Source organism: Cyanistes caeruleus, chromosome 1, assembly GCF_971803275.1.
Source record: "Cyanistes caeruleus chromosome 1, bCyaCae1.hap1.1, whole genome shotgun sequence".
In the NCBI taxonomy this organism is placed as follows: domain Eukaryota; kingdom Metazoa; phylum Chordata; class Aves; order Passeriformes; family Paridae; genus Cyanistes; species Cyanistes caeruleus.
In genome coordinates, this window is record NC_141701.1 from 144,104,648 (window position 1) to 144,117,440 (window position 12,793).

At 38.3% G+C, this 12,793-nt stretch overlaps 1 protein-coding gene across 2 annotated transcripts in view; it reads left to right on the forward strand.

The window, feature by feature from the left end:
• Nucleotides 1-12,793, forward strand: part of PTPRN2 (protein tyrosine phosphatase receptor type N2) — a 635,529-nt gene that overhangs the window by 581,504 nt on the left and 41,232 nt on the right. For both annotated transcript variants that reach the window (XM_086865041.1, XM_086865050.1), the window contains one exon: nt 7,718-7,795. In XM_086865041.1, coding sequence (XP_086721167.1) covers nt 7,718-7,795 — 78 coding nt within the window. The remainder of the gene's footprint in view (nt 1-7,717; nt 7,796-12,793) is intronic.

The window sequence follows — 12,793 nt, forward strand, 5'->3', positions numbered from 1 at the left end:
TTCTTCTGCATTAGGAAGTGACATTTCCTCTTACCTTTCTTCTTCTGTTGACCTAGTGATGCACAGCATGGTGGTTCTGTAGCTCTCCTGGTTCTTCTCTGCACTTGCTGTTTTGAAAGCAGGAACAGGATCCCCTAGCCCCTGTGCATTTATTCCAACCGCAGAGTAGGTCCGTCCAATTTTTGTGTCCAGATACTCCAGTGTGGCCCAGCTGCCATTTCCCATGACTGTGTGAGCTGAACATGAATCCTTTTCTTGTCAATGAGAGGTGATAGGGAGAAAAGGTCTCTATTTTCTGGCAGTGAACAGGTACAATAATGCCAGTGGCATTGCCCTGTCATAGCATCTCAGTGGAAGTGCCGGGATGTCCATGTGAAGGGGGAAAAAGGCACTGTGTCCATCACCTCTGTGGGATTGCTGGGATTGTAGTCACTCTTTCACACAGTTTTTATTCACATTAATTAGGCACCAAAAAGTTACTATAGTGCAACTGTGAGAAAGAATTTAGGATGAAGAATAAGATCTTACGATCTTACTGCAGTGGGCTGTATTTGCCATTACTGGCTCATTTTCCTGGGGAGTATCACTCCCCCAGTTAAATGACTTTGTGTGGGCTAGGCAGCTGACAATTTGCAACAGCATGAAATTACAGGCTTCTTCCTTCCAGTGTTGTTGACAATACCTTTTTTCCTTAAAAAATCCCAATTATAGCTACATAGAAATAGTTCCCTGATCTTTGTTTCAGCAGAGTTCAAAGCTTCATTTCCTTCAACACATGAAAGTGCTTTATTCAAAGAGTTAAAAAACACACAGAAGACAAAAAACTCCTTTGGGATATTTTTGTCTTTGGCTTAGGGTAGAGGAGAAACCAAAGCACCTGCATATTGAGGAATTGCCAGTTTCCATTTCAGAGGATGAGGGTAGATAGGCACAGATTGAAGTTTTTAGATTGCTTTTAGGTATGTCTCTGACTAGACCAAGCTCTACCTGGCACCAGGATCAGGGGATCACAGTAAGTCATGTTCCAAAGAATATGCATCCTGCCTGTAAAATCATGCACAGAGGTCCAGCTCCAGGGCTTCAGTGCTCTGTTTGTGTCTCCAGGACCCAGCTGGTGAGTTATGTTTGGTCAAGCCTTCATCTGATAGTAGAAACTGAGAGGTTTTGTGGGAAGGACAGGAGTGGGAGGTGATAACTGGAAGTGTGATATTGTATTCTTGTTAAGAGCTTGGTTGTAATTCACATGGCAACAACATGGCATCAAAGTGGAATTACAGCCTCTGTAGACAGTGCTAAGTTGGGTTCAGTGTTGACAGCAGTACAAATGCTGGGTTTTTCCTGAAAAACTGGGCTTCTGCAACCTGCCCAAAAGTCTGTGTAGACACAGCCTAACTAGGTTTAGTATGTAAATTTGGCTGGAGAAGGGGGTAAAATCTTGCATGTGTGTGTATGTCTGTTGCAATTGTAGTTTTGGATTATAGTTTAACTATTTCTTTAATTGCACTGAAGAGTAAAGTATTAGATTAAGTAGTCTTGGAGGTGAAGAAACAGGACTAAAATATTCCATTGACAAAACTGGGAAGAGGTTTGCTTTATCAGGGTGCCCAAAGCTCATGCAAGCACTGGGTCCCTCCTCCCACAGCTTTAACTCCTGTTTTTACAAAGAGTTGTAATCTTGCTTTTCCATCCAGCTCTTAGTAAGGGTCCTTCTGCAGGGTTAGAACATACTTCTTTTTTGTAGTTTTCCCAGATTCAAGAGTTCTGTTCACTACACAAATCACACTGATGAACCACAAATCCTTATGGCTGTCTTTGTATCTCTTACAGAAATACTTCTATGCCCAGAAATAAGTGGGTTCACAAGGGTTCCGTTAGATCAGGACAAGTGCCCAATAACTTGCATAGCCAAGAAAAACTTCCAAGAAAAAGTTTTAAGTTCCTCTTTTCATGGTAGTATAGAGACCCTGCTGTGAGGAGAGAAGTGCCACAGCTACATTTGTGTAGATCTGCTATTCCAAGGAAAGAGGTGCTCCAGTTGCAAGAGTTTGCTCCACTGAGCCAGTAGCTATTTTGCTATTTTGAAAGCAATAGATCAAAATTTGTTTCCTGAAGGTGATCCAGTGGGAGCTGATAGGAGGAAATCCCTGCTTTGCAAGCCCATGGTCTGGAAAGATTCCTGGCAAACTACTGAATTTCGAGCCAAATTAAATATTCTCAGATTAGTGTAAACATATTTGTTAATCTAGTGTAGTTTTCATATAATGAGGTCAAATACAGAAGTGGCAGAGATATTCAGTCTCTGTTCTCCCCACTTCAAATGCCTACTGCAATGTTGAATTGGGCACTTGATTCTGCAATATTTACTGTGTTTATACAGTGAGTGAAGCCTAAGTTGGACATATGTGCTATTTCTGCTGCTGTTTACTTGAGATCTTTTCTGGTAGCAGGCACACATGTAGTCAGTGTCCGTGTAAGCACACAGTGGATGTGGAGTATCAGTACAACTGCTTTCACTCACTCTTGCAAAAATCCTACCATTTCTTTCCTTCAGACTGTTTCAACTCAAGTAACCTCAGTAATTATCCTGTCAATACAGTGATGCTCCTGGTGCATTTGTTCCTTGCAGTGCCTGGGTGAGGAGTGAGCACTGTTGTGAGATGGCCATTGAAAGTGCAGGATCAGGATGGGATGAGCTGACTGGAAGAGGCTTTTTCCTCCCCGTGTGTGGGAGCTGTCTGGTGCAGGAAGAGTGTAAAATAAAGTAATTAAGTTTCAGAGAAGGAGGCTGCCAGTCCTGTACATGTTGCTGGGTATCTCCAGCTTCTGGGTCAGTGGTCCAGTCTCCAGCTGGGGCTCACTCAACCTTCACTGAAGTCTAAATGAGTTCAGCAGCACACCGTAAAAAAATCCCCGTGCTAGACAATGAGCTGGCCACCTGCCCACATGTTTCTTCCTTTTAAAAAATGCTGCTCCCCCTCAATACCTCAATACCTCACAGTAGGATGTGAAAACTGGGGTTATATTGGTGGCCTCACTGCAGCTGGGAATGGGTGAAGAGAATCAGGAAAGATTTAGTCCAAATTCTTCCCCATATGTCTTTTATTTCACTGTAGCATGAGGCCAGGCAAAATGAGTCCTTAGGATAAATTTGCAGGGTAAAAGTGAGGTAGAAATCTGTTTCCCTCCTCTCTGAAATAACATAAAGTACTATGATAATAACTCTGGTATTGGCAGCTGAATGAAAGGCTTGCAATTACAGCACAAGGAGACCCTGACTGTGCAGAATAAAACTGTGATAATTACTTCTGTCATATTTGTACTTAGTCCTCATTAAATTTCAGGAAAATCATCCAGTAGTAAATAATGTGCAATCTTTGCTTTTAAATCAGAGGTCATGAAAGTAAATGGGAAATTCTGGTTTTCCTCATAGGATGTCTGAGAGAGAAAAAATCCCATCAACTACATTTAAAAACTCAGTTTGCTTATTATTGAAGACACCAGACTGAGGAATGTCATTAGCATGACAGTTTGTTCAAATACAGCATACAAATTTCATCAGCAAGAATAGACTGAAATTCATAATGGCACAGGCAACCAGATTTGCTTCTTTCTTTCCATTAGGGGCTTAAGAGGAAGGATTTAAAAAATTGTTTTAAATTTTAATTCAAACACGAAGATGAGGACTAGTCTACCTTTTTAATTTTAATGCTGAGATGAATGATTACAAAGTTCATCTGCATTTGCTGGATATGCTTTCTTCTGCAAAAACAAACACACTTCCTTTTTTAGAGTCTGTCTATACTTTATGTAATAAATATATGCATGGAAGTAGGTTTTCTTGGTGCTGTAAACACATTAAGTCTGGAAACCACACAGAAGCTTGAATCCATAAGAATTTTTAACGTGTTAATCAGATTTCAACTTCCTTCCTGTCATATTTGGTTTACACTGGATTTCATTCTTATCTCATGATTCAGGAATATTTCAGATAGACTCAGATGATTTAGAAGGTAAACATGGTGTGACTGAGACCACATCTCACCCAGCATCTTTCTCTGCAGAAAGTAAAGATCTGACAAGCTGAAAGGGAAGAAAAAGGGAAGGAATTAATCAGTACTATCTTTTACTTTAAATTTCAAAATGGTCATTGATGCTTATTGACACTTCTACTTCAGTTTGCAATTTACAAGACTGCTTAACAAGAATCTACATGTACCACTCTCAAGGATTTACTCCCACAATGTATTGATTTTTCTGTATTTCATCAGCATTATCAGTGAAATCATGCAGCAGCACAATCTCTATCAAAAACTCAACAAAATTCAGCATTCTTCAGGGAATCCTCACCAGGTCTTAGAATAAGGCAGCTGGATAATAGAACTCTTGAAGGAAGAACCAGCTTTTATTCTTTAGTAATGCAAAGGTGTAATCCTGGTCTGGTATTAACAAGATTCAACCAATTATGATAATGTTGTTCACATATTTTCCTACTTTAAGGTACTGTAAGTCAGCTTATACTACAAAGCCCTGTAGGAAAACACAAATTGTGCCACTAAAGTTTTCTCTAGTTTTTCTTTTCTGAGAAGAAATCTCAGTGTTCCTCCTTTTTCTTTTCATTTGCTTTTGATTCTGTTAGTGATGGAAATCAGTACAATCAATTGCATGGCCAGTTACAGTAATCCTTGACCCCTAATATAAAATCATGGAAAAATAGATTGAAACATTATCACCAGACGTGCTTTTGCTGTACTGCAGCAGAAAATGAGAATTCCATAGCAGAACAGTTGTAATAATTGTAGGTTTTTCTTTCCAACAATGGTTTGATCCCATTCTGATGTAAGCCTTGTGAACTTGGTGCTTTAATGGGGAAATAGAGGGAAAAAACAAGTTCTTTTTGAACAATTACTATTAAGGTGATTTCTGAAGGTTGTTCTGATGTAAAATGTTAGCAAACAATTTTTGTTTTAATACTTGATTGTATGGAGTCTGGAGTTCTCCATTCTTCTCTGGAGAACACATTTTCTATTTTATTTTCATGAAGTGAGAAATCTGAGGGATCCTTGAAAGAAGGTAATGACTACTGACATTAAAAAAAAAACCTTTTACTTGATCCTTGATTAGTTAGTTTAAAACCCATTACTGACTTTATTTCTTTATTCAAACTTCTGTTAACTTTGATAGATTAAGATGCCCTTGGTGTTCTTGGTGACCTTGAGAGAATAAAAAAGAACAAAGCAAAAACATTCAAGAACTGTCCCTTGCTATCACCTACTCACATTAAATTGAATGTGACCAGACGGGATTTTTCACACTTTTCTTGAAATACGTGGTCTTTTAAACAGTGCATTTAATACAAAAGTGATGAAACCAGGAATTTCATTTAATTAGTTTAAACTTTGCTCTTATTTTTGTTCAGTTAAAGATCATTTAATAGTGTGATAGCATTTTCTGCCATTTTCTATTTGCTCCAAGCAAGAAGAGTTTCTGCTCATAATTGTTTTTTGTGCAACACAATGTGCTTGGAATGTAATAATTGTAATTGTCTTTTGAATTATTGTTAAACTGCTGATATACTTTCCTATTCTGTGCTTATTGCAATGTTTGCCACGTTCCAGCAAGCACCTTTGTGACAGAAGTTGATTAATGCTGAAATGCCAAGATTGGCCTATTCCTGATTTATCAGCTGAATGTTGAGACGTATTTCCTCCATGACAGCACTATTTGCATCATCCTTGATTTCTTCTGCCTTTGTTTTCTGCCATGTCTACATAAAAAAAAAAAAAAAATCGTTTAGGAAGAATACAGAGTAAATTATATTTTTTATAAAGTTTGATGTATTTTCTATTGGTTACATTTCCAAGCCAAGCTCTAGCCTGAAGGAGTGATTGGAGAAGTGATGTCATTTTAGAGTGGATGCAGCACACAATTTCCACTGGGAGTAGCACATCCTCCTTGTGGGTCAATTTTTCTAAGATTTTTAGTTCTGGCATAGGGAACCATTTCACCACAAGTTTAAATCCTGTAGATCTTTGGGACTCAAAACAAAACAACAACAAATCATTTCAACTGTAATGGAGAATAAAAAGTTTGACTTTGCTTGATCACATTTGCTGTTGTTTTCAATTGTGTTTATTTCAGTATCTTCCAAAACAAAACAAAGAAAAAAAAAAAAAAAAAAAAGATGCCTATTTTAAAATGTTTCCTAAGGGCTTTTTTGTTAATACTGATTTCAGTAGAAAGCTATTTTTCTTGGGTCTCAAAATACCACAGTGGTAAATGTCCTGCTATCAGAACTGCTTTTGTCAAAAGGCAAAGAAAGCAAAGTTGAAATTTGTTGTGAGCAATTGTTTGTTGGGAAGATTTATTTGCTGATGAGAAGCATCCCAGTGAAACTTGGAATAAAATGATGGTATTATAGACATTGTGGTCAAGGTTTTTTGTAACTATGGGTGGTGAATCAGAAGTAAGCTTTAATCTAAATGGATTCAGTGACTTTTACCTGTGTTGTGTTGTCATGGAGAATTTTAATATGAAGTCCAGCTTAATTATACATCAGAAAATTAGAAACATAAAAGTGTTCTCTTCCTTTTTGCAACATTCATCATATTGTTGTTCCGTTAGAATAACTTACATCTGTTCTTTTATGGTTCTTCCCTCTTTTATGTTGCACATAATTATGAGGTGCCTTCTTTTACGCTGACATGTACCGTCACTGAAAATTTTGATAGGCTATGAATAAATTCAGGAGATGCCTGTTAATGCAAATGTGACTCACATTCATTCTTATTCAGATCTTTACTTATAGAACAGAACTGTGTATTGAGACAAATTCTGCCTTCAGCTACATGGGTATAAGTTAACTCTCCCCGACTTCGGTGTCACCGAGTCACACCCGCACATCTCAGAGCTGAAATGGGTCTCTTTTCTTTATGTTCAAAGTTTTGTCCTGCCCAGTTCAGGGTTAGAATGAGTTTGTTTGTTTTCTAATCCTATCAGGAGATCTTCTTTTTCAGCAGAATGGGTCCTAAGATTTAGAACCAAGAAAACCACCCATCAGTTAGAAAACATTCATTGTAACTTGCTAATCCTATTTACTCCTGATGGCTTTGTTTCTTAGATTCTTTATTTTTTCTGCTCAGTGAATTTTCTGCTCCTTGAATTAAACGTAATCATTAAGGTCTTTAAGCAGAACTTCCTCCATTGATGCCAAATCCATGCATTTAGATAAATCAGCTAACCAGAAAAAGCCAGAAACTGAATTTGTTCCCCATTTTTGCTGTTTTTTAGTTACATGTGCCCTTGACTGGCATGGTGGAAATGGAGAACATATTTAGATGTGTGGAGCATTCTTAACATTCAGTGTAGAAAAATGTTTCAAAAGGCTCCTAGGTTGCTATGAAACCACGAGTACTGATCTCAAATGCCTTTGTCAGCCACCATAAATGATCCATAAATGATTTTACTCTGCATATTGAGGACATGGGACACTGCTCATCACATGTGCTGATACTCATCTGGTGTCATCAGTCTTTTGGAGGAAAGCTTCTCCTCTGAGCTTACAAATAGAAATAAAACACTTTGCTTGCCAATAGAGGATGGAGGGACATGACAGTCCTTTAGGAAGTCCCTTGTTCTGCCCTCATATACCTTCTGTCTCTAACACTGCAAGGGATTTCCTTTAAATAAATCTAGTCTGTGTTCTTCTTCCTTATTCCAGATGGACCATGACCCCCGAAACCCTGCATATATTGCCACCCAGGGCCCTCTCCCTGCTACTGTTGCTGACTTCTGGCAGGTAAGTTAAACATCTCTTTAAAAACTGCATTTATGTTACAAGTTTTCCTGTGCTGGTGTAAAAGTATGTTGTGCTTGAGTGACTCTAGGTGGAATAACCTAAATTCAAACATATTTTTAAAATCCAGTACATGGATATTCAAGCCATTTATGTATAAGACAAGCCCTGCTAAGAAATAGTTTATCTGAAAATTATGCTGAAAACCTTAGGGCAAAGTATTCATGTTTTAGTGCCTGGTCTCTGTAATTAAATTACTGCCAAAGATTCAGTGATTTTCAGAGGGCTTGAAGAGTGTATCCAGAATTCACTGTCATTCTCCAGATCAGAAAGGACCTAAGACTGAGTGCCATTCATTTTCCATTGAAATCTATTCCACACATGTCCCAGTTCTCCACTATTCTTAAATCCTTATGCATTTCCTAACTACTAGGCAGTTAGGACCCAGATGCATAAATTTAAGTAGGGGCAGAATTTTTTGCAGGATTTGGGTCTAAATGGAGTAGTTATTGATGCCTAATTAGGAGCTTACTTTGCATGCAGGTGTTTCAGTGCTGGTGCAGATTTGGACCAACACACATTGCCAGGGAGATGTGTGTGGTGGTGTGATAGATATGAGTGTTAGATATTCCTTTGGAAGTGCAGAACTGTGTCTGAAAGTTTACAGAAGCTGCCTGGGGAGGAGGCCAACTGGGGCTTATTATCAACATGAACATATGCTTTTATTTTTTGTTTTGCATTATGAATTTAGAAGTTTTTGTTCTGAAGAGAATGTCTGTGTGACAGTTTCAGAAATGTCACTGTATTTTAGGAGCTTGCATCAGTTGAAATCATCTCTTCATCTGCATCACTTGACCTACCATTAGAAAGTATTAACTGATCCCTAATGAACACTCTTCATGTCACAATTTTTCTGATGAGAAATCAGGACATTTTCAAGAAAGTTGTTGAATTTTGGGTGCGTGGATATTGAAGTGCTCAGTCCAAGATATTTTGGGGCTGTTTTCTAGAGGGGCAGAGCAAGTGTTTTCTGCTTGAAGTCAGGTGAGCTTTTGGTCTGGCTTAAATTTTCAAGTAACTTTGATTTTTGTCTTCACTGTTTGGTAATTAGCTAGAATTGAGAAGACTGATCTTTTTTGCTTGGCACATGGATTCCTTCTAACAGGCATGATACTTGAAAATGCATTTGTTAAGTTACACATGCAAAATCAAATAGTATGCTAGCTATTCTTGAAAGATATTTTATGATTTCTGTGGTCCAGGTTTTTAATTGTTTATTTTTTCATATTTGTACATCTACTTTGTGTATACTTTGATCTGTAAATGCCCCTTTTCGTGTTGAAAAAATCTATGTTCTCATTTTTAAATAAGGCGTTTAAAAAGCTCACTTTGAGTAAGCATTGCAGAAGTCAGAATCTATATGTGTGATAGTATACATAGTATGATAGGTATCTTTTGTTCTTCTGCCACGCCAGTTTGAAAAGTAAGGCAACCTGTTTGCATGGTCACAGAGACTACACTTTTGTTTCTTTGTTCTGGCACCATCTTCATTCTACTTCATACTTAAAAGATCTCTTTCTTTCCTCATGCTATTTTGTGTGGAAGAGTCTTCACTCTCCTTCTTCTCTTTTTGCTATTTCTCTTCCAGTAATCAGTGGAAGTTCACTCCAGCTCCCCACCAGATTTGCTGTAAATGTCTCCTCAGAAACTGTTTGGGAGATGTGGTTCTGCTTTGGTTTGGGTGTGGCTGTGTGCATTTCTGATGTGATGCTCTTTTACGGTTTCTTCTGTTAGGTTCCATAGAAAAGGTGTTTTATGACATTTATTTTGATGATATCTGTCACTTCAACATAACAATCTACCTATGCTGCTGTCCTGTTTTGATCTATTACCCATTTTTCTTAAACTTCCTGCAGATCACATTTCAATGTGCCGGTTCTTGTCCCAAACCTGTTACACAGCCCAGGGTATCAACCAGATGTAATAAACAGGCCAAGAGAGATGAGCTCTTTGCAGAGCACTGCATCCACAACCACTGAAATGAAGGAGACCCAGTGTACAAAAGCCATGGCTTGAACATGTTGCAGTTCATGGCCAGTTGTAGGAGAAAAGTTTATTTCTATTTTTCACATAATAGTACCTATTTTGATGTAAAGCATGGGAAACTTGAACTTGCTGTGGAAAATAGTCTTAGCTCCTGTCAGGGCACAGTCAGTTAATATTTACTTGGATGCAGTTTTCTGTAGTTTTTGGTGCTACCAAAAATGATGCTGCCACCAGGGATTGTTTAAAGATTCAGTTATTCATTCCTGATACATCTTCTCTGTGGTTCTCCTCCCTCTCCCTCCTCCACTCAATGCCAGCAGTTGCAGAGTTGCATTGCTGTTTTCCCTGCTTTGAGCTCAGTGAAGCAGTTTTCTGACTGATAGTGAGAAGACAGCAGCTATCTGACTGATAGTCAGTCTCTCTGACTGACTCCAGAGAGATCTGGGACTGTTCTGCTGTTCCTTGTCTAAATGCACAACGTCATGCTTTAGCAAGTCCAACAGAAGCTCTTGGAGCTTGGCATCACCTTCCATGGCAATATTTACTGGATGTATTGCTTGTTTTTGCAGAGATTTAGCTGCTGAGATTCCCAAGAGCCAGGGTGCACAGTGGGCATCAGCCACATTGTTGTGTCTTGGCTGAGAGGTTGCCCCAGCAAGAACCTGTTGTAATTGTTTCCACTCCTGTGGGTATTTCAAGTTGACTCCTAGAAAACTCTTGTCTACAGAGCATTTGTTTTACTTGAAAGTGTAAAGCACTTTTCTTGGCATTTATAACACAGCTGATACCCACAACAAAATCCAAACTGCTTCTGATCTGTGCTGACTGTCTACATGTCATACTCTCATTTCAGATATAGTTTCTAAACTAGCTTTAACTTAAACTTTCATTATATTCTCCCACCAATCAGTGACTACCTCTACAGTAGCAAGCAGTCTGGCCTGCTATGAATGGATTTGTGGAATGTCACAGTACTTTGTAGGTTTTACCAAACAGATAATTTAGTTTTGGGCAATCTTCTTTTCTAGTTTTACTGGCAGGCCCCTCTAAAACCTGTTACATTGATCCAGTGCCCAGAATTTTAGTGCAAGTGCTATTAGACACTTAGCAATCAAATTCACATTTACTGTATTTGAGTTGCCCAGATCCAAACAAAGATCAGAGTTAGCTCAGTGCCTTTGCTTTCTCAAACTAGGCAGAGCTTTTTCACACAACACTGGTGGTGCTTGGTCCAGGCTCATGTAGTTTAGCATTTTTAGTTACAGGTGAGCAGATCCAAGCCTGGTACCACTATGGGATTGAAGAGGCACAAGTTCCACTGATCTCACTAGTGACCACTTCTGTGTCTTTTTGGTAGGGTGGAGAAGAGCAGGTATCATTCTTCAGTGCCATTTAACTTCAGCCACTAGAGTTGGCCATTAGTCTCAGAATTTTCTGTAAAACTTTCTATTAATTTAGGTTCCCAAGAAGACTGGAACTTGATGGAAGTTTTTTTCTTTGAAAGGCACAGTGTTTGAGCTGGAGATGGTCCAAATGCCTGGATATTGGTCATTTGCAAATGGTGTTTGTATATGTTATAATAAAAATAATGATAAAAAAGGCAATAGTCTTACACTGACTTTTCAAATGGCAAAAAACCTCCATGCTTATCTGTGTCCCTCCACTTTACTTCTCCAGCTCCTTCAATTCTTGGCATAGCTTCTCTAAGTCAGCAAGTGCCAAGTTCATTCCAACTTTCCTGGCTTACCTATTTCTTTGAAAACTTTCTAGCCTGCAGGAGTTGTGTTGTCAGTCATCTCATTGATCTGTTTTGCCACAGGGCTTCCTAATCTGTCTGGATGCTCTGTGTTTGCGGCTCAAGCAGAGATTTCATCTCTACCCACTTGTCATCTCTTGGACCACTCTGGAAATCTTCCAGCCACTACTTTAATTAATTTTGAAAAGCCTCCAGCTGATTTGTCTTCTTTTAATTTTATCTGGTCTTGTTTTCATCTCTTTTTACCAATTACTGTTTCTGAGAAATACATCCTTCATTGATTCTATTTTTGTTCAGTGGGAATTCCACCTCACGATTCTCTTTCTCGAAAACTGGTTGACTGTCCTCACATGGTATTAATCCATTTTTACCTGAGTGGTTAAACAATTTGTCAGGTTTGTGGGTTGTTTTCTCTCAGTTGGAAAGAAAATTCATCCTCAGGACAGGGTTTTGCTTTGATGGAGTCCTATTTTATTTACAAAGAAAGAACAGAGTTTTATTTCCTTGAACAAAGACAGAATCAAATAACAGTCAGTAACTTATTTTTTCCAAACCTCATTCACCCAGTGTTTTACCCCCAACCTCTCTTTCAGCTTTTCTTCTACCAGGATCACAATGCTAGTTTGTCAAGCTGTGCTGGTTATTTCTTTATTCCTTTTACACATTTATGCTGCTTATCGGGATTAATCATCTTGCCTTGATTAATGCTCTCTCTCTGCATTAAGCATATCAGTTTCTAGAGAAACTCACGGGTCCATATGCTTTATGTTTCTCTTGTTTTTGATGATAACTTCTGTAATTTCAGTTATCAGACTTCATAAAAGAGTTTGCTTGTTTCTTACATTTATCTTGAATGAAAGGTGATGATTTTGTCCAGCAGCTTCAGTGAGATTTCACTCAGCTCTTTCACATAGCGCTATTAAAATTCAACATCTCTTTGAACATAATTCAAAAGAAAGAGGATGTAGAACATTTCTGATCTATAACAAGTTTTCGCAGCAGGAGTTCCATGTTGTGAATAATTCTGGAGGCATAAAATTTTATTATTTTCAGTATGTGCTGGGTTGTAATTCCACAAAATATTTGACATGAAGTACATGTCTTAACTTGCAGTATTCTAAGTAGCAAGGGATGATAATATGCAAGAAACTATTTCTAAGAGTTGGGATACTTAGAACCAACTGTCCTTTCACTGAAAA